This window comes from Vidua chalybeata, chromosome 12, assembly GCF_026979565.1.
Source record: "Vidua chalybeata isolate OUT-0048 chromosome 12, bVidCha1 merged haplotype, whole genome shotgun sequence".
NCBI classification, from domain to species: Eukaryota; Metazoa; Chordata; class Aves; order Passeriformes; family Viduidae; genus Vidua; species Vidua chalybeata.
Window position 1 is genome coordinate 19,365,537 of NC_071541.1, and position 24,211 is coordinate 19,389,747.

The 24,211-nt window shown below is 43.9% G+C and overlaps 1 protein-coding gene across 4 annotated transcripts in view; it reads right to left on the minus strand.

The window, feature by feature from the left end:
- Positions 1–493: 493 nt before the first annotated feature.
- EFCC1 (EF-hand and coiled-coil domain containing 1) overlaps positions 494–24,211 on the minus strand; it is a 39,860-nt gene continuing 16,142 nt past the window's right edge. The window contains exons 3-8 of one of the 4 annotated variants that reach the window (XM_053953856.1): positions 13,940–14,070; positions 12,651–12,783; positions 12,230–12,389; positions 9,580–9,738; positions 8,100–8,169; positions 494–6,036 (exon numbers count right to left, since the gene is read on the minus strand). In XM_053953856.1, coding sequence (XP_053809831.1) covers positions 5,903–6,036; positions 8,100–8,169; positions 9,580–9,738; positions 12,230–12,389; positions 12,651–12,783; positions 13,940–14,070 — 787 coding nt within the window. In that variant the 3' untranslated portion in view covers positions 494–5,902. Of the gene's footprint in view, positions 6,037–6,822; positions 7,317–8,099; positions 8,170–8,321; positions 8,375–9,579; positions 9,739–12,229; positions 12,390–12,650; positions 12,787–13,939; positions 14,071–24,211 lie in introns of those variants that run through there. The other 3 variants (XM_053953855.1, XM_053953857.1, XM_053953858.1) reach the window with 3 other exon arrangements.

Genomic DNA, 24,211 nt, shown 5'->3' on the forward strand with positions numbered 1-24,211 from the left:
GCACATAAACTACAAGACCTGCAGTATAAATTCAGACTTTATCTCTTGAGAGCAACTCATTGTGGTTAAAATTATCACCACAGAATGAAAATTTCCAGGTTTATCAATGCAATATGAAAAATTTATCTTTCTTCCCTTTTCAGAGAGCATCTTGTTAAGACACTTCCTTTGCAGATCTGGACATCCTGATTTAATACTTAAAGGTTAGTGTCCACTAACAGTTGCTGTGGAAATTAAACTTCTTTTTCCTGCATCAGTTATTCTTTGGTGTTTTCTGAGCAGAGAAGAGCCACCCTTGTACTTATTTACCTCTTACGTCCTGAAATATTTCCGTATTTCAGGATTTGAAATTCTTCCTGTCCCTTTTCTCTCTCCCCTCAATACACTGCTGTTGAGTTCAACAGCTCCTTAAATCTGATTTGATGGCTTGAATTAGATGTTCTGTTGTCGCTGTTGAGGCAGGATGGGAAGAGAAGAACTCCAGTTCAGAAGGTGAGATGAAAAAACTCCTTTATTTCAAATGCACCACTCCATTTGTAGAGAACATCATGCAGACTAATTTAATTGGTCTTAAAGTAAAAGCATCTCACACCATTGGCGCGCTCTGAATGACGCACGGCGGCAGAACAGATCTATAAACAATGTGAACAACAAGAGAGATAGAGAATTATTTACATTCCTTTCCAACTCTCTCCCAGGCCCAGCCTGGTAGAAATGTCTTTTTCTCTCTGACTGAAATGAATACCCATATTCTGTCCGTTTTATTTCTGTGTGGCTTCAGTCAAATGTGTGAAGGCAGCTCCAGCTGCACCTTCCCTCTTGGTAGCTGCTCTCCAGAGCTGCTGAAGTTCTCCACACAATTAGTGGAGAACATTAATTCCAAACTGTTACATTCCCATTGCAAATGGATGCAGAGGAGCAGGCAATGGCTTTGCTTCCCTCCTGAATGACTCCAAGTGGAGGAGCAGAGTCTGAGCCTGCCCGGGCTGTTCCTCCCCATCCCCATCTGGGGAGAGGGTCCCGGTTTGTTTGTGGCACGTTAGTGACAGAAATGTGCAGTTGTTGCTGCAATCCTGGTTGCAAGGGGTCGGTGAGGGGCTGCTTTCCCTGCTCTGTGATGTGAAGGTGACCTGGGAATGGTTTCCATGGCAGTGGGATGCGCTCTGTGCTGCCCATGGCAGGGCAGAAGAAAATGATACTGAAAGCCTGAGCCCATCCATGAGTGACCTTCAAAGGACACTGAAAAGCTGGAGACATTTTTGGGTGCCCATCAGTCCTTGGGTGGGTGAGTCACGGTGTGTCTCAGCCCTGGGCATGACAGATGTTTGCTCATAAGCAATTAGAGCCTGTTCTGACTTCTGCTGTCCCCTCTGCTGCTGGAGCTGCAGAGCCTGACAGGAAAGCAGCTCGTCCTGCTGTGTGCTGGGCTGGCACTGCCTGTGCAATGGACTTGATTCCCACAATCAGCTCAGAAAGGAAAAAATCCTCCCATGGGTATTGCATGTTCTTTATTTCAAAATAGCATTTTTTATCTAAATGGTATTTTAAGTCAAATTGTATCAGCCTCCACATATTTTCTCTCTTTTCTTTCTTTATCTGTTTTTGGCAACCTCAAGAGGTAGAAAATTTCTCACAAAAGATTGGACCTTGCCTTTGTTAGAGACCATTTTTCCACTTGTAATTGTGAAAAAAAAAAAAGCCTATGAGAAGCAATCAGCAAAACCAAGGCTATCAAACAATAAAACCTTGAAGTACAGAAATTATCTCAAACTCTAATACCCAAACCCTCAGCTCTCATGACCTTTCTGCTTTGCAGGGTGCACGTGGGTGAAACCACTTGAATAGTGATAATTTTTCACTGTCATCCCACAGTCCTTGTTTACTCCTTGACAGAGATAAGTTACCTCAAGCTCTTCGAGGCAGAATCAGAAACCAGTAATTAAGAATGTAATTTGGTTTGTGCACCCCAGGGAACACAAGGAGCCCCCTGGGGTTTGAGTCCTGCCCACTGTGAGCCAGGGGAAGCTCCCTGGAGGGAAGAATTTGGGCTGCCCATCCCCTGCAGTGAGGATGAGGAGGTGTTACACACTGAGTAGGGGCAGTGAGGATGAGATGGAATTACACCCCGAGTAGGAGCAGTGCTTACAGGAGCAGTACAGGACAATTTGTGGGATATTCATGGAATCACAGGATGGTTTGGGTTGGAAGGGACCTTAAAGCTCACCTCATTCCAGGCCCTGCCATGGCAGGAACACCTTCCACTAGACCAGGCTGCTCCAAGCCCAGGCTGGAACATTCCACAACCTCTCTGGACAATCTGTTCCCGTGCCTCACCACCCTTACAGTAAGAATTTCCTCTCATGATCCCATCTAACCCCACTCTCAGCTTAAAGCCATCCCCTTGCCCCTGACCCCATACCTTCATGGAAAGCCCTCTCCAGCCTCCCTGAGCCCCCTTGAAGGGGCTCTCAGCTCTCCCCAGAGCCTTCTCTTCATGCAGAGTTAATTCTGCTTTATTTCCTATTATTTATTTCCTATTTTCCTATTATTTACTTATTACTGAACTTAAACCCAAACAGCTGTCTGTGTTCCGTGCTGCAGGTTTTGGCAGAGGTGGGATTTAAGGAGACCTTTTCCTCCTGATTCTGACACTCTGCTATGGTTTTGGGAGTTTCATTAAACAAAAATATGGGTGTATTGGCAGGAGTAATAATGGCCATGAATTGGATTTGCTGTAGACTGGGTCTAAAATGCCAATTTAGGAATTTTCTAATTCCTCTGAGCCTTTTCTTTCTCTTGTTCTACAGTCTGGAAATGGGTGGGGGATCAGGCAATTCTCCAGACAGAGTCTGAAATTGTTACAGTTCAGAAAAATAGAAGCATTTTAGGAAATAATGTCATTAAAGGAGTGAGTCTCATTTCAGGGAAGTTTGCTGTAATTCAGACACCCCTTTAAGTGAAGAAGTGAGCGAGCTGCATAAAACAAGGAGGTTTTGTTTTGCTAAGCTGAGCTCCCCTATGGGTACCTCAGTCCAGGTTTGGGTGTGATGATTTCAGCCTTGAGGTAATCTGAAAAAAGTTGAGGGGGCAAAATGAATTTGAGCTATTTTGGCATGCTGAGGCAAAGAGACAGAAAAGTAGAATAGAAACCCAAAACCTCTGAAAATCCCAGTCTTTTGAAAGTAAAGTGTAATTAAGGACATAAGGATTATTTTAATTTAATTTCACACTAGGAAATATACTCTATAGCTTTTGTATTTTGGGGAATTATACATAAAATTATTAAGAAAATAAGACAGTGTAAATACTAAAGGAATCAGTGTCTTAAACTCCATGAAATTATAAATCTGAGAGAGGCCCTCCCTGTGGCTGATAATGCCACATGTCACATGCACCCTGTGAAGGTTTAGTGTCACTCTCACACTGAGCAATTCCATTTTATTCCATTTTTATTTTAAAACTGTTCCTTTCTTCCTAATCCCAGCTCCTTCCATCACCATGTAACAGATCAAGGACAGTAATAGGAAAGGGGAGAGTTTGAATTCCAGGGTTTTTTCCTCCCAAAGTGTGCACAGATGCACTGAACCCCTCGGAGCAGCTCTGGCTGGACAAGGCCACTCTGATCTGCTGCAAAAATTCTGTGACTCAGAGTAACATCTGTGATGAGTTCTCACTGCCAAATACTCCAGAGAGAACTTCATAAATAAATGGGACAGTTATTAAATAAATTTACACATCAGGTGGACTTTAATTTACTAATAGTTAATGCCTCCATTAAATGAAAAAATCATGGGAGGAGGAAACTCTCCTTGGAAAATGTCATTTGTGCTAGAAGTGTGAACCCCTCAAAGGTTATCCCAGGGAGAAATTTGCCAAATGAGAAGTGAGGAGGGCGTTGGGAGGGGAAGGGACATTGAAGATGAAGTCAAATGTGAAAGTTTGTTTTGTGGGAAAAAAAACAAAAACTTCATGGTGGAGGTCAGGGGAGAAAATATCCAAGCTTCCTTTTAGGGTCAGTTTGTGGATATAATAGAAAATTAATAAACTAAAAGTGAGTTTGTGGGGATCTAAGGAAATGCAATGTCTGTGAGAAATAGACTGCCAGGTTTGGGGAACACGGGAACAGGAAAAAGGGTCCAGATGGTGACAAACCCAAATGCTGCAGGGACCCTGCAGTAAATGAGGTGTGTACCTGCATTAGAATCCTGCTCCTGAACACACAGGTCAGGCTCATTTCATGATTTCCTGGCATTTTCCCTCTTTGCACCTCTGCCATATTCCTGGGAAAGTCTGAGAGAGCTGCACACAACATCAGCTGGTACTTTATGTGATTTTTAGCAAATGAAGCCAAGCAGGGATCTGATTTCTGCTTATTTAAACTCTTACCTGTGGCACAACTGAAGGATGTTTCTGTAGGACATAATAGTAGCATGTACCTCGTATATATTCAGAAATAGTATATTATGCTCTGGTATTTTGTTAGTAATATATTTAGCATTAAGAGACAGTTTTCTTTCTTAGAGGGTTCTATGTATATATGTCCTGTCTAATGTATCTTTAAGAAAAATGTACAGTAACAATATATATCTATTCTTAAAATCTTCCTCTGCTAAACCACAAAAAAAACCCCAAAATACAAAAAAAAAAAAAAAACCCAACGAGGTAAACCAGAGTTTGTTTCATTGTTTGCATAATACTTTTTTTCTCGTTTAAAATGAAATTAAAATAATACAAATTTTTGTTCCCAATGTGGCTCAAAGGGGCCACAATTTTCAGTGGAGGTGTGTGTGAGCTACACAGTGTGTTCTGAATGGAAAGGAATGGAAATCTTATTCCCCACCTTGCATTGTGGACCTCATTCCTGTATAAAAACCTTTCTCCTGGGAAAAATCCATACACGTACAGTTGAATGATCTTATTTCATCACTGGCATTATCTCAGGCAAATCATTTCACATTCTTAAAAGATCCACAGTGCATCTTTTCAGTAACATAAATTCAGCTGGCTCTTTTAGGAATTCTGCCTCTGTTTGGCAGGTGAATGACAAAGCAAAAGCACCTTGGAAGAAACCTTTTTTATTATTATTATTTTTGCCCCAGGAATTATTTTATTGCTGATTAAAACATCCCATGGCACCACAATTAGGCCCAGCTCTTTACATTAACTGGCTTCCATGCGGGGCCTAATTTTGTGTCTCTGCAGCTGCACTGAGGGAAATTAAACTTTAGAACTCACTTGTGCACTGCACGAGTTGTTTGCTAACACAGAATGACAGCAAAGTGAATTTTTCAGCCCTTCCTTTCCATGAGAGCCTGGGAACAAGATTGCTTTGGACCTTCTTCAAGCACTTAAATTTAACTTCTTACGTAAAATCTGACTGTTGTTAGGAAAGGCTGCTGCATATTCCTAAGGCATCTCTATAATTGCAAATATAAAATTCAGCAGAGCAATAAAAAAGTCTAGCTTCAGAGTTAAATAAAGTGAGTAACTGAGTGAGAAACACAGAGCCCTTAAAAGCTGCACTGCTGGCACACACTCCTGGGTGTGTTTATCATTCAGTTTGTCACCTGTAGGGTAAGGGACAACAAATCCAGGGACAGCACAGGCTGCCTTGGCTTTGGGCTGGGGCTTCCACAAAGGTTGCAAACTGTGCCCAGCCCCTGCATAGCCAGGGCTTAAATCCCTGTGGGTCAGGTGGGTGTGGTGGGCACAGCTGGGTGCCAGCCCAGTCCCAGGGGCACCCCAGGGCTGGGCTTTGCAGTCCAGGTAAGGCAGGGCTGTGCCCAGCCCAGGGCTGGTGCTCTTCCCTTGGGTCACTCCTCGCTCCTGGCCAGTCCAGGTGTGGCTGAGCTGGACAAATGTCCCTCATTCCTCCTTCCAGCTGTCCTGGGGCAGGCTGGGCTCAGCAGGAGATCATCAGGGGGTTGGACAGGGACCGTGGGCTCTGTGCCTGCTCCATGGGCTGCTTGTGCAACAGTTCACAGGCTGCCAGCTCCTGCTGAAGGGTGTCCAGCACTTCAAACAGCTGGGCTTTGCCTTGGGAAAGCAAATTGCAAACATGAGCATTTGAACAAAGTCAGGAAGTTGCAGTTTCACAATAATAACAGGCTCTTTTCTTCATAGGTGCCCTTTCAAGTGGTTATCATAAAATGTCTAAATTTTGTGACCAAATAATGAATTCCTGCCCATAAAAAACGTGAGCAAATCTGGGTTCAAATGCCTTCTCTGCTTTCCTCTTGCTTCATTCCCTGCCCACTGAGGTCTCATATACTTGTGTGAACAAAGACTATTTCATATCATCATTGCCAACCCAACCATCCACTTTGGCTTGTCAGAGAAGAATGTTTGATTACAAAGATTGGGAAAGCTGCTGAGCCCTCCCCAAGTGCACAGGCAGGCAGTGGCAAGCAGAGAAGGTGAGCTGTGCATGGCAGTGGTGATGCAGAATGCACTGAGAGCAGCACCTGGACTTTGGGGAACTTGAACTGTACTGCTGCTACAAAGGGAGGAATGCTTTGAGCAGCATCCCTTGGTATCTTTGTTGCTGCCAGGAATGAAGGGGTGGGACTATTTTCAAGCTAAGAACGATTTATAGCTCAGATAAACATCAGTCTCAGAGGCTGTGAGATTTTAGAGGATCAAACATTCGTCCAGAGCTCAAGAGCAGTCACAAGTTCTTTGTTACAGGGCAATACAGAACTTTCTAACCCAACAGAGAGTTGTCACAGAATTTATTTTGCTTTTCTAACCCATCACCTTCACTTACTTCTGCTGCACTGCAGGTACTTTTGTCCAATGGCTTCTGTCTCACTGGCACACAAATGCTTCTGTTCTAACTTCTAAACTCTCAGCTCACTCCATACAACCACACCCCACCTTATAAACCCTTCACCATCTTATCAGTGCAGTTTCTCACTTACTTAAGGCATATTCTTGCTTACAACTACAGAAACACAAGTTTATGATTTTTCTGCTGAATGTCTGTGTGTTGTATTTTTACATCAGTCCAAGCTTCTTCCAAGGGCAGATCAAACCCTTCCGTGCCTGTGGCAGTTTCTGGTTTTCTGATTCCCACACCTTGGAGTCCCTGTTCCTGTGCAGGATAATTGGCAGCACCTTCTGGACACTGTGCTGTGGATCCAAACAGGCTCCTCTTCTGCTCCCCAGGAGAACATCAAACCCATGGCTCAGCTATGGTTTCTCTCTGTACTGGTGTCTCCTGGAGCCTACAAAAGTCTGTCTTTGCCCTCTTTTCTCTGCTCCCTCTGCAGCTGAAGAGCACAGCTTGGCTCTGGGCTCTGGGCTGCCCTGGATTGCTGGGCACAAGGGAAAACAAGGTTTGCCTTGAAACTGCAAACCCCAAAGGGTTCCCATGCTGTTCTCCCTAAATCCCTGTAAATAATACCCTCCAAAACCGAGCCCCCAGGCCACATCTGATCTTTTCTAATCTTGTCTTTGACTGCTGCCTGCCTATTAAAAGCACCTCCAAGCCATGTTCCTGGGCCAGGATGTTCATTCCTTGGAAGGAAGTACAAATGCTCTGCTAATAGGAACAAAGTAATCAAAGCACAGCCCTGGGGCCGTGATCCCTGCACGGCTCCTGCAAAGGCAGCTCCAGACCACTGGCAAGGGACAGGAGTTTGCAAGTTTAATTTTCACACCAGGATCACGAAATGCTGTTATTAGAGGAGAGCAGGTTTGAGCTGGTTTCTGCACAGAACTGTTCTGATGGGTAAATCCTGTGTTGCAGGGAGGAACCCAACACACTTGGGTAGCAAACCTGAGAAACAGCTGCATTACATACTTGGTCATTTTCCCACTTTCTTATATCAATCAAACCCTAAAAACATTTGTAGGATACTGAATTATCCTCCAAAGACTAAATTTTAATTTAAAATCGACTAAAAAAGCATCCTGGGTGTGGTTTTGATGCATCACAGACTAGAAAGCATCACTTTCTATAGGTATTCTTCTTGCAAACCAGCTCCTTCTCCCCAGCCTGTACCCCAGGATTTGAAATATCCTTTTCCTACCCAGTGCTTGTGCCAAAAGGACACTTTTCATACTTCTTGGTCTTTAGATGTGATTTCTTTTCTTACCAGGCTGGGGGTCACGGTAGGATTCCAAAGTGCTCAGCAGGATTTTCCCCAAGGCTCGCTTCGATATGTTCTTTAAAAAACAAAACAACATTATGGCACAAATATGTCCTTCATCAGTTTACAGATATGCAACAGAACCTGTGTGCATTTGGAAACTAAACCAAAATGACACTGAATCCTGATTAACACAAGACTTGATGTTTGCTTTATTTTCAAGCATTTTATCTTAGACCCTGCTCAGACAGTTTGTAGGGGGTTGTAATTCCTTAATGTGGCTGTGGAAAGAAAAATAACAATGATTCAGTGGAAAATACAGAATGCTCCAGAGCATGTGCCTAAACAACTGTAGGTGGCAAGGAGGGTAAGCAGCGTAAAAGCTCTTTGAGTCCTCTGCCAGGTCTGTGGGGAAGGTGAAGTGGACCTGGTGGTGTTATTTTAGGAAGGGTCTGCTCAGACCCAGCTCAAGGACAGAGCAAATGTCCTGTGACAGGGCTGGGTCTGACATGGAATAAACATTAGCCAAAATGAGAGCACTGTAAAAACTACTGAGGATTTGGATGGTCTCTCTCACTGGTGGTTTTACATATGAAATCAGGTGGGACATTACATAATGTGCCTGGGAAAGCAAACTCTTCTAATTTGCTGCCAAGACACTGGTGTGCTTTCTGGGAGATGGTCTTGCAATCAGTTTAATTAGCACTTAGAGAGCCCTAAGTATCTGCAGGGACAGGTTGTTCCTGCTAAAGCGTCAAGAAGTGGAAGGGAGCAATTCTGGAAGGAAGATGCTGTTACCTCCAGGCAGAGCTGGCCCTGCTCCCTGCACTGGGGCCTCTTCCATCTGCTTGGCTGCCCCAGTGGGGACTGGGGCAGAGTGGGAAGCAGTGTGAGGATTTCACATGGCCTCAGCAGCACAGTGTGAGCTTTTATTAGTCCTGTCAGGATGTGTGTGTGCCTTTGGGCAGTCACTGCTTGGTGGCAGGTTCTGTTGGGAATGAGATATTTCAGACATGAAGGTGAATGTACCTAAACCCACAGGTTGTGATGGGTCTCTTTTGTCTTAGGTATATCCCATCAGGGATTTAGGAGATTCTTGCTAAACTCTCCTGGCAGTTTTACCTCTTTAATACTGACTCAGAGTTACATTAGCATGCAGTTAAAGATCCTATTCTAGAAGGAAAAATACTATTCTGGAATCTTCCTGATTTCTCACTCCTCTGTTTTCCTCGTTTGCCCTCAATTTTGGTTTAGAAGGTAATGAGCTTGAAGATGCAGCTCCAAGGAAACCTCTAGGCTTTTAAAAAGTCAGGCAAAGGTGTGTGAAAGCTTTCTGCAAGCACCAGGCAGTTCCCAGGGGACACACCTGTAAAATTCCATCCTGCTGTAAAGGATTTTATACTTCCTAGAAGGGATGAACATATTCTCAATTTGGAAGGGACTACAAAACCCAGTTTTCAGTCCCAGGACTGCTTTCTCACCATACCAAGTCTCGGAGTTGTTGGAGAAGCTGCAGAACATCCAGGAGCTTCTCTTCCACCAGGGACAGCCGAACCCTCTCTGTCTCCAACATCTGCAGCTCCATCTTCAGCACTTCTGTCTCCTCCACCTTCTGCTGCAGCTCCCCGAGCCAGGGGCCTTTCATCTGCACAAAACACAGCAAACTGAAGGCACCGCAGCTTCTCCTTTCTTGCCCAAGGATTGCAAAGCTGAGTTTTCCCCCTTTTGTGGTAAATGGGGCTCACTCTAGAAGATGCCCTTGAAGGGACCATTTCTCTAATGTGCTACATAAAGTGAGATAATAGGAGTTGTTAGGAAATCAGAACTTTGCTCTTGTGCACAATGGGAGTTCATTCATCACTGGGTGCAGGCAGCTCATTCAGGAATTTTAAATATTAAATTTATTATATATTTTATACTTAACTACTAGCATTTCTGTCAGCTTTCTCCCCTTTTGCATTCCTGTTGTTCTCTATAGAGCTAAACTAATTTGTGTGCCCTCACTACAATCATCTCTTTGTCTTGCAGCTCCTACCTAGCCATCATCTGTACACTCAGTGAGACAGGAAGATGTGTCTGTCCCTGGTGCAGTGGGAACCAGGTGAGGAACACCAAGAGCAGCAACCTCTCCACTGGTTTCTCCTTGCTTTTCTCCAGGTGTTGGGATGAACTTCTCATTTGACTCTGCATGGCAGTTCATAAACTAATTGCCTTTTTAATTAAGCTGGCAGCTTGCATGCAAGCTCGTATAGAAAATAATTGGCATTTCTTTGTAACACTACACTCGGCAGCACAACACTTTATTTTTAGACTTCACTCATCTTCTCCCCATCTATCATCCCCAGGTCACCACCCTGCCTTCAGGAGGAGCTATTTTTAAGCGTTTGCCTGTTGGAAAGTAGAACTTTCTAGACATGACAAATCTCAGAACTCTCTCAAACTCTGGTTTCACAAGCCTCAGGCTGCAGCAATTATTAATCAGTATTTGGGAGTGCTGCCCTTCAGTTGCCTGCTGAGTCTCTTGATTGTTAGCCCTGTTGTTATTTGTCTGATTTTCCACACTGAGCAGGTACAAACAGAAGCATATACAGCCATGTACAAGGCACTTTTGTCAGCCTCAGAGAAGGTGTTGGTGCTTTATTTATTAAGCCAATATATTTATTTGCAAGGTGCTTGAGAGAGAGCATTTCTCAGTCTTCCTATTTGCTCTCTATTGATTACAAGGAGAGTCACCTTTTTGACAGGAATTTTTTATTATTTGTCTGTTTTGTAGCAGCAAATTCCTCCCCTATAACTGCTGGCTAATATAAGAGGGCTTAAGAATAAATCTCCTAACAGGCTCAAAATGATTCATCCTACTGCTATTTAATTCATGTCACAGTGAGCTGGCACTATGTTTTCTTCACCTCCCTGCTTGCCTCTAAATCAAGAGCAACAAATTCCATTTTTCTTCTGGAATTTTGTATTAATCTGTTGATAATGGTGCTTTTCCAGACAAGCTGCACAGAACTAATATCCATCAGCAGAGATGAAAAAGAGGGCAGTATGATACTGCAGAAGAAGATGAGCGCCTCAGAATGGGGAAAAAAGGAGAAGAAAACTGGCACTACCTGCAGGTATTTTTTTTCCTGTGGACTGATGCTAAGCAGTAGAGAAGGAGCTTTCATTCCTCTAAAGAATATTGCATGGATAAATTGCCATTGAATACTGCAAATTGTGTAAGGCAGAAACAGGATTTGATTTTTTTCCCTTAACAAGTAGACTCTAATTTAACTTAGTCAAGAGAGGAAATGATATGAAACAGTGTTAAAACACAAAGGATGGCAACATGTAAAGAAGCTGAATACTTTACCCTTACTTTAAATATTTCACTGATTCACATAATCCTTCCAGAACTACTGAAAGCTGTCTGCTTTCTGCTTTAAAGATGTGGTATAAAATACTCTACAAGCACAGGAGAAAGCAGACCAGGGCAATGCACTATTTTTGTTTCATAGAAAGATTGCTGGCACTTCTGTGCCCATCAGGGGCTAAAATCTGCAGAATTTAAATAGTGAGCACATACAGGACTGCTGGGACACAGCACTGGGGCTTTAAATAATGTGGTTATAACCTCTGCTCAAGGGGAGTTGGACATGCTGCTAACCTGTGACCTAATTTTATTCATATTTATTATATTACTGATATATTATATTAGATTTATATATTGTATTTATGACACAAATATGTCAGTCTAAGCCCAAGAAAAAGACAGAGTAAATGGGATAATTTACTCCAAAACAGGGAGTCTCAGCCAGCCTGAGTGATTTATTGAAAAGTTATTCTGCACCCAGAGGTGTTGGATGCCTTTGGATATGGGGAGTGCTTCATCCACAGCTGGAGAACCTCAGTAAATCAAGGACAGTATTTGAAGGGCCTGGGCTACATCTCATCCTCCAAAGGCAGTTTTGGGTAGGAAGCAGAGTAGAAATGCAGGTGTTGGAGGAAAGCAGGAGATGTCTGAGCTGACAAACTACAGCACAACGAGAAACATCAGCAAGAGAGAGCAGAATGGCCAGAATTGAATAAACACACATAGACACAGCTCCCCAGAGATGCATAAACAACTCTTCCACACTCTGCTTGGCACCTGTTACCTCTTCCATGCTTATTTCCAGTTTTTTCTCTTGGTGGCCCTTGAGTTCTGGCTGCTCTGTGAGGGGGGAGATTCTCCCCGAGAGCTCCCCAGGGTCCTTCCCGTCAGTGCTGGTGGTCTCCAGGTAGGACAGCAGCTTTCTCCACGTCTTTTCATCACATCTACACACATCATTAAGAGAAAAGAGTTAGTGAGACCTCACAACAGAGATCTGTGTTTGCAAGAACCAGTTTTCCTGTGGAACTCTTGGCAGCAGGGGTCACAAATGAGTGTCTGACACTAATTAGGGCTCGGTGGGAATCTCCAGCAGGCTGCTCCCCACATGCCACACAGGAGGGCCAAAAGGCTTCTGACTGCAGCCACAGGTTGTAAATGATCTTTGCAAAGGGCTCAAATGGCATTAATTAACGAATTTGACTTACCCACTGCCACAGCAAGGGAGCTTGGCCAGGATCTTCTTCACGTGGCCCAGCTGGGGAGCCCGGTCCCCTGCCCACTTCTCCTCCTCCTCGTCCGAGGCAGCCTGGCCCTCCACGGAGCGGAAGAGCTGCTCCTCTGCTGGGAGACAGGGAGCCCTCAGCAGCACCCCAACAACCCCAGCTACACCCCAGTCTGAGCCAGAACAGGGGGAGAGCCTAAACCCCCAGAGAAACCCCGGGCAGGGTCCCCCAGCATCCCTGGGAAGGGGCTGAGGCAGCTCAGCCAAGATCCTTATTTTAAGAGTCTGCAACATCTCCGTGCTCTCTTGTGGGTAACTTGGAGCTGTTTCACCTCAGCTCTCTTCTTTCCTTGAGTTACTCTAAGGTAAGTGTGATAAGTGTGAAGGGTTAGTTGTGGGGGCAATTACTGGTCAAGGACACCATTTTTTTACTTGTTCATCTCTCTAAATCAGTTTTTCTGCCTACCTAATACTATTGTACTTGATGGAACATTTTCCCCTGTTTTAGAATCTATGACCCCACAGAGCAGGTTTGCTTTCTAAGTCTAACCAGATGAAGAACATGCTACAATGTTAATTGTATTTACATGTCACTATTTTTAACATTCCCAAGCAGCTGCTTGCCAGCTCCACTCAACACACACCTAAAATCCAATTTTTTGTCACAACAAACAGCTCTCCAGTCTGCAGTAAAGGTGCCTTGTAACTCAGAGTTATGGTCAGATAAGTGCTTTTGTGGTCTTTGAACTGGATGTGCCCAAAAAAACAAATCACTTCAGGAAAGCCAAAGTGTGCAATGTTATGGCAGCTGTTTGTGCTACATATGCTAAACAGTTTGGGCTTGTTCAGAGTCACTAGAGCAGCAGCCAGGATGTTTCCAAGGAGCGTGGCTGTACAGAATATTAACTGCAAATTGTTTCCTTGGAAATTATTTTTGCTGAGGTTCTGCATTTTTATTTACAAAGAAATGAAATCTTTGTACTTTTTAAGCCAGGGAAAAAAGTTTTGGTGGGATGACTCATGTGGAAAAAAGCAGTTTTAAATCATAGCTCTAAGTGATAAGTTCAGTCTTTCATTAAACACAGAATTATGTGGGGAGTGAGGAGCAGAAATCTGGGCTATAAGGCATTGTGTCCGTCTGGGATTACAAGACTCTCTAGGACTGCTTTGTGCTACGGTGGTTTAACCTCTCTGCTAGTTTTGCTGCTGCTGGCACTGGAGATGAGAGAGGCAAGGCAGTGTTTGGGGCTGGCTTTGGGGTGGGGTCGGTACCGTGGTCGGCGGTGCCCGGCGGTGCCTCGGACGCTCCGCGGGTGCCCGCGGGCACGGCTGCTCCCTCCTGCTGCTGCTGCTGCTGCTCGGGGCTGCTCTGCTGGGCAAGCTGGCATCGCTGCAGTTCCGACCTGCAAAAGAGGCCAGAGTGTCGTAGTCAAGACAGAGGCAATACAAAGCAACTCCCTCCATTTCCAGAAGGCTTCAAAGCCTGTTTTTATTCTAGCATGCATGCCTTTTCGACATTCTTACAAAGCTCCCAAGTTTACACTTTACTCATTGGTCACGAGAGACAAGCAAAGTGCCTACTGGAATAGGCAGTTGCAGGTTTCTCTTATTTATCCTTCTCTCTTTCTTGGTTTCTATGTCAACGACCTTGGTAGAAAATTCTTTCAGGGGTTAATATGGATCCTCTTATCAAACTTCTCTTTGGCTCTCAGAAGTTGTTGTAAAACCTCTTCCACGCCAGAGTGAGGTTGGCATGCAGGAAATTTGGAAAACCAACAAGTGCCCAGCATGGCTTTGGTGGGATGCAGCTGCTGGGACTTGCTGAAGAATGGGACCATCGACCCCAAGGGCTGCCTGAGGTGACTTCCCTGGCAACCAAAGGAAGGTGGATTTCAGCTGTCCTTTGATAAGAAGAGCTGAACAGTGCCTGTAACTTTTAGGTCAGGTCAAAGACCTCTAGGAAACATCTATGGAGTAGTCACTGTGGCCACAGGTACCTGCACCCAGTCCCGTGGGCTCAGATATGTCAGGGAGTTGGATCCATGTCTTGTGAGCGCTGGGATGAAGCAGTCAGAGCCTGAGCAGTGAAAAAGAATGATCCAGGAGTGGTGGCACACCTGGAAAGCAGGGACTTGCAGGTGAGAAGCATCTCCGAATGGGTGTCAGCATTGCTGATAGCCTCATTGGGATTGTCTTTGAGCTCAATGAGAGGACATCACACTTACATGTTTTAAAGGAATGGCTTTCAAGGGATGGCAGGCAGATCAAATAATGTAACTGAGGAATAGGAGTTCTCAAAGGTGTCAAATTCCCTCCAGATTCTTCCGTAGGTTAGTTTTGGTCTGGCAAATATTATTTCCTTTATTTTAACACATTAAATAGCAAAAATGAGAGCAGGTGGGTCCTGCTGGCACAAGTTGTATAACACGAGCTTTCTGTACAAATCTTGTGCTTCCTGCCAGTAGATCCAGCTGCAGCTGGGAGGGGACTTTGGCTGCAGGGACAGAGCAGCTGAGGCCACGCTGGCCACCAAAACTGCAGAACTTTTGTTTAACTCAGCTGCTGCTGAGGAGCCACGCCATTGGTAGCTCCCTTATTGCCTGTGAAACTGTAAGGAGTAAACAAGATCATGAATTTAACGACAGAAGTCACTATTTGAAAACATCTGTGGGGGAGAAGCTGAGCTAAGCCTTGCTGAGAAGCCAGCACTTGCTTTACCCCCTTGAGTAGAGCTGACTGCATTAAAAACTAATGACTTACTTCATTTGCAATTTATGGCGTTACTCAGCTCAGAAACAACTGGATTTCCTGTAAAGCCAAGGGAAACAGCAATCCCCAGAAAGGAGCCTGGACAGTCATCAGTTCTTGAAAAAATAATTCTGGAGTAGTGCACAAATAAAATGCACTGTAAAGCCGGGATATTCAGAGTGGGGCTCTGAGAAGTATCACAGAGCTTTAGAGTTCTGGACAGCAGCTGGGGGATATTCCCTTCACAGGGATACTGCATTTTGCTTTCCTGCAATGTGCTGATTTTCTGGTACTCTACAGGAATCCTTTACAATTTCTTGTGCACTGAGTTGGTGTCTGAGGAGATTATTCTCAATTTTGAGCTGCAGTATAATTTAGATTGTTTGTGTTTCAGATTCTAGAGTTAGTTCACTGATATTTCAGTGAATATTTAATGCAGTAACTAAGGTTTTAACCTATACAACACGGGAGAATTTTCAAGTATCATGGAAATCTTTTCCAGCAGGTGTGGGTGAAAGGGACTCGAGGAAGAGCTGGAAGCAGGAATCTTCACTGCTTCTCAAACACAGGTTCAATTCTTTCCTCATTGCTATTCATAGAGCATCAAATGGGTCTCCATAAATGAGAAGCAGAGTGAATAAACAGCACATTTGTTTGGGGCAAAGATCAGAGGGGGAAGCGGCGCTGGAGGTGCCTGGGAAGGTTTGTGTGGGGTGAGCGTGGCAAGGCTTCCATGGAGACAGGGAAACAGCCCCCATTCATCCCAGAGCCTTTGTCCCCAGCATAATGGGCAGCAGCACTGAAGAGGGGAGAGTTTGCAAAGTACTGGACCTTGAAGTAATGTCCATGACTAATTGGCTTTTAATTGGTTCTGCTGTATTGTTATGGAAACATGGAGCTGCAGGAAAACCCACCTGCTTCTGGTGCTGAGCAAATCCTGGGCTTCAACAATTTCTGACTGATCAGAAAATAACTCAGAGGAATTATTAACTTGTCATTCACAGGCCTTTAACTCCTCTCTTTTAGAGACTTCCTTGGAGCAGATCAAACAGCTGTGTGTGTACATTGCCCTGAGTGTAGTTATACTGAGAGCTACACTTTATTTTCCAAGTGTAGGACTTGTGGTTTTTATTTTCATACTATTTTTTCCTAAGCTGTCAGAGTTCAGGGAACTCAGAATGGTTTCAGATCTGGCTTATTCCCTGCAGGAATTAGAGACTTCAGGTGTGCACATTTTGGAATTATTTATGACTTTTCATTTGCAGTTGAGATTTTGTTTTCATGCTGCAGCTGAATGTCTGTGTGGGTTTTCTGAATTTATCTGTCTCTGGTTGGTGCTGTGAGCTCCTCTCCAACAGAAATCCTATGAATGAACTTCCTGTGATCAATCCAGATGCTTCATCTCAGCTTTTAAATAGCTTGATCTGTCAGGCATTAAAGATAAATGTTTAAAAGCATGAATTTTTAGTGGCTATAATAAAGATCACTAAATATCCTGGCTTTATATGGGCAATTATAAAGTATAGTTATAACTTCAACTATAATGGTTACAGTTCTGGGAGGTTTCCTGTTCTTGGCTGATGATTTTCATTTTCTTGCCAAAATCACCAGCCTCTAGAAAAAAAATCATCGAAGTGATGGCCATGTGTTTTCTTGCAAACCTTTCCATCTCCCTGCATGCTGGATATGAGCAGGCAAATTGTGGAATGGTGCTGTCACACACAGCAGGACTGTGCCTTGCTGTCCTTCCTGTGGTGACTTTGAGCACTTTGGGGACAGCCCCAGCCTTTGTGCACACATTATGAAATGACATTGTTCGAGGTCTGCTTTTAGCCCAGTCCACAACGAATAGCAACAGAGGCATGTGGGAGCAAACACAGCCTCACCCCCACACACCCTGCCAGAATTGCCTGGATACATTCTGTTTGTCCTTGCTGCTTTTCAAACGCACATTCGGAGAATTCTGTCTCTCCTGGTGTCCTGACTTGGATTTTACAAGAAAGATGCTTGAAAGCCTGCTACAAAAAATGAACAACTAAAATCCTGTGGTGTTCTGAGCACTGACAGCTCTAAGCAAGGCACTTGGCATAAGTCATCGAAGCCAGAGAAAGCAGAGCAGTGCTCCAGTGGGTCATTTCCTTCTGCCATTGCTTGTGCAACAGCCCTCGCCCTCGTGTGTTCCTTCACGTAGACGTGTGCTGTGTAATCCCCAGGAATCCTTCCCTTATCTCCTGGGTGCTGCAGTGTATGGCAGTAAAAATCAAATGTCCAGGGAGCCTTTTAGTGTCTTCAGAAGTGTTCTTGCTAACAGACTACTTAACAGCTGGGTGAAGATCCTACAGAATTCCAATCTGAAAGCTTAAAAATGTGCCAGAGCTCTTTTTGATGTCTGTAAAACTGCAGCTATCCCTGAGTGTGGTACAGACTGAGAGCTCCCACTTACTGGCACATAAATTCCTTCATGATTTATTTCAGCACCTCTCAGATTTAGAGCCTTGTGGATCTGGAGTGACAGGAGGGAAAGATGGCTCATTTCACAGCAAACACCGTGCCTTCAGCTGGCTGTGAGTTATTTCTGACCAGGTCCTCCTCAGCGTTTGGGAAAATCCGACAGGAATGTGTGACGGAGGGGCTGCGAGCGTCAGTTCTGCATCCAAGCTGGGTATTTCTTAGGAGCTGTGCAAAGGGGTTTTGGTGCCTGCAGGTTCCCCAGGAGAGCTGTGCTGGGCTTTTGTCTGTGCAGAGGGAAAAGGAGGCACTGGGAGAGCTGAGCTGAGGTGTCAGAGCCAGCAGCTGCCTGCTGGGGACGTGGGGAAGGCGCAGCTTCCACTCTTCAGATCCTGCATCAGGAAGCAACAACAATTACCTCACCCTGTTTGCTGCTTTGCAAAAACATCCTCAGAGCTTCAGAGTGTTGTTCTCCACCAGAGACTCTGGAATTCTGCAAGTTCCTTCAATCCCAGCTCCGTGCCTGCTAGCTTGATACCTTTTGGAAGTTTTAAGTTTCCTGAGAGCAGCCTGTCCTTTGCCTTCTTGAGGTATTGTTCTGGTAGGTGACAGAAAAGTAACTCCTGAATTGATTCACAGAACTCAGAATGTTCTGAGCTGAAAGGAACTCCCAAGGCTCAATCTTAAGTGAATGGCCCATGGCTGGATCAAATCCACAATCCTGGCATTACTCACACCATGCTATGACCAACTGAGCCAATCTCAGGGTCAATTCTTTTCCTTTGCAAATATTTATAAGTTATTTGCCAGTTCCTAAAGACCAGAAAATGCTGCCTAGTCATTCTGCATTTATTAGGATCCTGTGCTTTGGCAGCAGTTATAGCAGCTTCTATTTTGTCTTTTGTTTGGTGATATGGTTGAGTAAGAAACGTTATTGGGAGGTCAAAAAGCCACTGACGAGAGTGTAACGTGACCACTTCAGCTGCTCCCTGGGTGTAAGAACTGATTTCTGCCAGTGTTCAGCACTGGCTCATTTCCTTTCTCCATGACTGGACCTCTGCTTGTCTCAGCAGCACCTCCCATTTCTTTGATGAACCCCAGTCCAAGCAGGTTTGGACCAAATTCACTTAAATTCACCAAATTCACTTAAACTTACATCTAAGTTTAAATTTACATAGAGTCTTTCCGAGCAGAACACTTAAGCAGGTGCATAATTTTAGCCAATTACAGCATCTCACTGACATAAACCCAGTTTAATTAGAGTTTAGCTCTAATTATGTGGCCATCACAGGCTGCAGTGCAGAGCTACTAAATTAGGTGAAGGAGAGAGATGGTCATACTTAAAGCAAAATTCCTCATGGGGAAGTTGGGTAAACAGGATTCCTGTTTTCAAATATTTTAACAAAAGGCTTTGGCTCTTTGCTTCTCCCTCTTCAGGAAAAAAAAAAATTAAAATTAAGCCAATGCTTAACTGCAATCTTCCCTTCATTTTTGGAGCCTCTCCATGCAGGATCCCAGCTGTGTGTGAGGGGTTGCAGCTTTTTTGGTGGGGACACAGGGAGCTCCCCATCACAAGCAGCCCCTGCCGTCCCCAGGAGCCCCACAGGGGGCCAAGACCCTTCCTTTGGACACTCTCACAGGTAGTTAGAAACAGATACTTCCTCTTGTTTTCAGAGAGCTTCCTCAATAGATTTCCACAGGAAAAGAGGGAAATCTGTATGAAAAACAGGAAGCAGTCCTCAGAAGCATTCTGTGATCAGCACTAGGAGGAAGACTTAAAATAAATGTGGTTGTTTGAAGCAGTAGGTGATACCAGTGCTGTTATCTTATGTGAAAAGAGTGATTAAATGTAACATCATAGGACTGCAGCAGGATTAAAGACCTCAGGTGTTTATATATTTGGCTTTTCATTGTAGTTGACAGTAGGTGACCAGCACTGAAACTTCTGTAACCAGAGTTTTACACCATATTTTCCATTTTCACTTTACTGCCCTGGGCAACCCTTTTGGAAAACTTCCCATCTGTCTCAATCTTGGATGGGATCCCAAACTTTCTCATGCTGATTCCATTCCTCTTGCCCCCAATATAAGACTTCATCTTTTCCCTTGGCTTTTTGACCTTCTATAATTCAGTTTCAAATCCTGAGATTTATGCATGAGAAGGGATGACACGTCAGGATAAAATCTGACAAAATCTGACACGCAGAAATAATTGTTAATTAAAACCTTCTGGAGGTTTTGTAACGATCCTTTCTGATCCATCTTCAAACTCCCACAAAGTTCTAGATGTTATGGAGTTGTTATAGACTTTACTGTGGCCACTGAAAAGGGAGGGGGTATTTGTAACTCTCCACCTTAAAAGCAACTACAGTCATACTAGGAAAATGTTCAATTTTTCTCACAAATTTGCCCTAAACCATAACATGGTTGCACTGGAATTTTCTTGGGCTGTGGAGTGTTAGGTAGGTGACACAGGCCCATCAAAAATGGGGATATAGCATGTGGAATGACAATTCTCAGGGGAGAAGCTCTTACATTTGTAAATCCTTCAAAGGAAATTTGACTTACTTTTACTGTCACTTTCTTCATTTCATAAAGCCAAACATCAGAAAGAAGAAGATGGATTTGGCCTTCACAGTATGTTGTTTGCATTTGAGAACTTAGGGATAATATATTCTGTGCTCATATCTGATACAAAAAATGGCAAAAAATAAAAAGCAGGGGATGTTTCTGAATTTCACTGCTAGGCTTTAGTAATTAGACACATTGTGTTTCAAGAGAGATATGAAATAAAAGCTCCAAATCCTCACAATGCAAAAGCATCTGAAACAAAATCTGTTTTATCCACTCCACTCGGCTGGCAATGCAGCTGATTGGATTTTTAAAGGCAACACCCCAGAATGTCACAGAAACATTTCATATTGTACTTTTTGAAGTTTCCATCAGAGCAAGCGCAGAAGGCTTTGGAGATCTGAGAGGCTCCCTTTGAGGTCAGAGCACAAACAGCAGTGATGTGCTGCAGTTCTGGGCTCCTTTCAGCTCAGAAAAAGCCTGCCGGGTTTGGTTTGCTGCTCCAGCTAAAACTGTTGGAAGCTCTGGTGTTTGTCAAGAAACTGTTTCATCTGAGAGAGACTTAAAAAAACCAGCAGCAGGGCTTTGGAGTGAATGTAGATATTTCTTGGGTTTGGTTTCTGTAGATACCTTAAACAACTAAATGGGGACAAAAATCAATATAGTCTGTGCAAAGTGCAATATTGTCGTGGTGTTAAGCCTGAGATTTATCAGCAGAGCGCCCTTCTCCCTCTGAACTGTCATTTATGGTTCTTCAAAGTGCTCCTGATTATTGTGAGTGCAATCAGTGCCATCTTTCACTGCAGGAATGGTTGCTGCCCTGTGCTGTGCTGTGGGGTTCAGGAACTGAGAGAGGCCCTGGGAGAGCATTTTCACAGCTGCAGTGACCAGCCTGGCCGAAACAGCTAAAGGTGGCATTCACCATGCCCTGCCTGCCCTTTGGGATGTTAATTCCTCAAGCAGGGCAGAGTACATTAAACATGGTATATCTGGAGGGTCGTTAAAGAAAGCTGCTGGCAGTAAATGGAGCCAGCTGTAGGTTTGTGTCCTCCAAGGATTAATGACAGCATCCCAGGAGCATGCACAAGTCTGCTTTGCATTAGCAAAGGCTCACTGACCTGCACTGATCCTGCCCAGAGCTGGGAGATCAGGATAAACACTGCCTGTTTTCAGGGCTCTCATCCCTCTGGGAGCAGAAAGAACCTTGCTTTCAGATGTGAGGGCCACTATTAATGCTGGTTTGAGAAGTAACAGGCTCCAGATCTGATGAAGAGCCAAAGCCAGGGAAAAAACCCAACTGATGCATAAATTTGCTTTTCTAGCAGAAGCATTTGTTTAAAATGCCAGATCATTCCCAGATCTCCAGTTAAAACCCAAACACATCATTAAGAACAGAAATCAAGGCTATTCCATATGCAGATGACTTTTCACCATGTCATGCCCCAGTGCCTCAGGCTGCCTCCAGGTGTGAGAGTGCTGGCACCTGCTTCAGGAATTGTCATTTGAACACATTTATCAGAACCATGGGAATTCAGCCCTTGGATCCACAGCACTGCAGGAGAGGCACCATGTAAATTCCCAATATCCCTTCAAACCCCTGTTTACTTCAGTTCCTAGAAAGGCCACACAGGATCAAAGGTGACTCTGGAGTGTATCAGTGATGTTTGGGAGAGAGTTTAACAAAACCTTGGCCCGCAGCAGAGCTTCCAGACCTGCCTTTATTCCAAAGGAGTTCCTTGTATCCAGCCCTTTTGTCAGGCCCAAACAATGGGATTCTGTGGAAAGCTTTCAGTGGCTGTGTTTTCCCACCAAGACTGAGCAAGATTCTAGGAAATACTTTTTTGTGGCCATGTGCAATTTGACACGGACAGTTGAATATTCATATTGACTCTTATTCAGTTGAGTATTCTAAATTTCCTGATGTAATTGCTGTTAAACAAGAGCTGCTTCTCTCCTGTGTCTGCTCTGTGCTGCTGATTGGACTAACCCATGGCTGCAGATGGAGACAATTGCAGGATTGTTCCCTGAGTCTTCCCTTCCTTGGTAATCCAGCAGAGCCATCACATCTGAAGTTCTGGGGCCTGTTACTGCTGCAAGAACTGTATTTGTTTCCAAGATCAGGGAAGAGAGTGCTGGTGCTGCTCTCCTTGACTCCTTATGTCACTACATTATTGCAGGAGAAAATGTAGAAAAATCTCAACGAGATGCCAGCTCCAAAGATATTTACTGTGCAATCATTGCAAGCCTTCCAAGGATTCAGCACCTGCAACTCTTCACAGTTGTTAGGTTTTGCCTATTTAGTTTTAAATAATAATTACAATGATTGTAACCATTGTAATTATTATTTAATTGCTTCTGGCAGGTGCATCTTCCAGGGACCCTTTGGATTTCCTCAGTTCCCAAGGCTGATGGAGACCTGAGACTTCCTTGTTCTTGTACCTGAGGGTGATGGACACCTCTCCAAACTACCCCAATGCTCCTCAAGAGATTCCCCAAACTCCATAAAAGCTGCTGAAATCAGAGTAACATCATTTTGAGGCAACACATTTGACTTTTCTTCTACAAGATGAATAAAACCCAAATCAAATGTTACAGTCTGCCAGTGCAGACCTCAGCCTGCCTTCAGACCCACCTCAGCTGGTGCAGGAGTGATTTCCTGAGCAATCACTCTGGAATCCACGTTTAGGCTGCTTTAATCAAATTCTTTTTCATTCCCTGTGGGTATGTAACCACTTGGAAAGTGTTCTAAGGATTGATCACATACAAAACCTACCAAAAACCACATAAAATTTTAGTAGAGCAGCATGTGCAGTTATGTATTTGTACTTACTTGCCAGCATAGCATCAATAACAATGGAAAAAAGTTCCTTAAATTAAAAGCCCAAAACAGCCCATAAAGAAAAATTTCTCCTGTCCCCTGGTGAGGATTAGACCTGCAACTTTGAAATCTGATAGAATGTGTTTTATTTTTAAAAAATTAATTTCCTGAAGAGGAAAACTATAGTGCCGTGTTTAAAAACCTGATGAATTCTTCTTCTAGAATAGAGCAGTTCAGTGGGAAGGGACTGACAGCCATCAACTAGTCCAAGTGTAACTCTTCTAAATCAGTGTTAGCTTTTTAAATAGTCTGCATTTGCTATTCATGGTGGAGTTCTCTAGAATTCATAGCACTCAGCTTTCCCCAAGTCATGCACTGATGTGAAGAGATTTTTAAATTAGATTTTCCTGAATAATCTAACCAGATAATTTCATCATGCTCCTTTATCATATAGACATTTCTCTAGCATTGAAATATTCAGGATACAGCCTATGTTTTATATCCTTGGTTCTGGCAAGGACAGTGTAACCTCTATAAAAATAGGTTTCTGAAATAACAAACGTGAACATCAGATTCAAAACATTCCTAAATCCCTGGCTGGGGTTGGATAGTACCAAGTAATAAGATCTATTACACAAAGTTACTTTCTTATTTTGCCACTTAAAGCAGCAGTTATTTTTCTGGTGACATGAGCTGTTACAACGATTGCAATAATCTGATAGTGTTGTTTGAGTGGTTGTAGAATATGTATCAATAAAAGCCACTGCTGTGGGAGCAGTGCACTGCTGAAAATCCAGCTCCTTGTATTCCTCAGCAGTGCTGGTGGGGGAAGTTTGGGATGAGTTTGGGATGATTTGCTCCTGTTGAAGTGAATAATTAACTGTGAATTAACTGTGCCCTGCAGTTAATAACTCCTTTTGTGTCATCTGCTTAAGCTTTGTGTTTCACAGCACAGCTCTC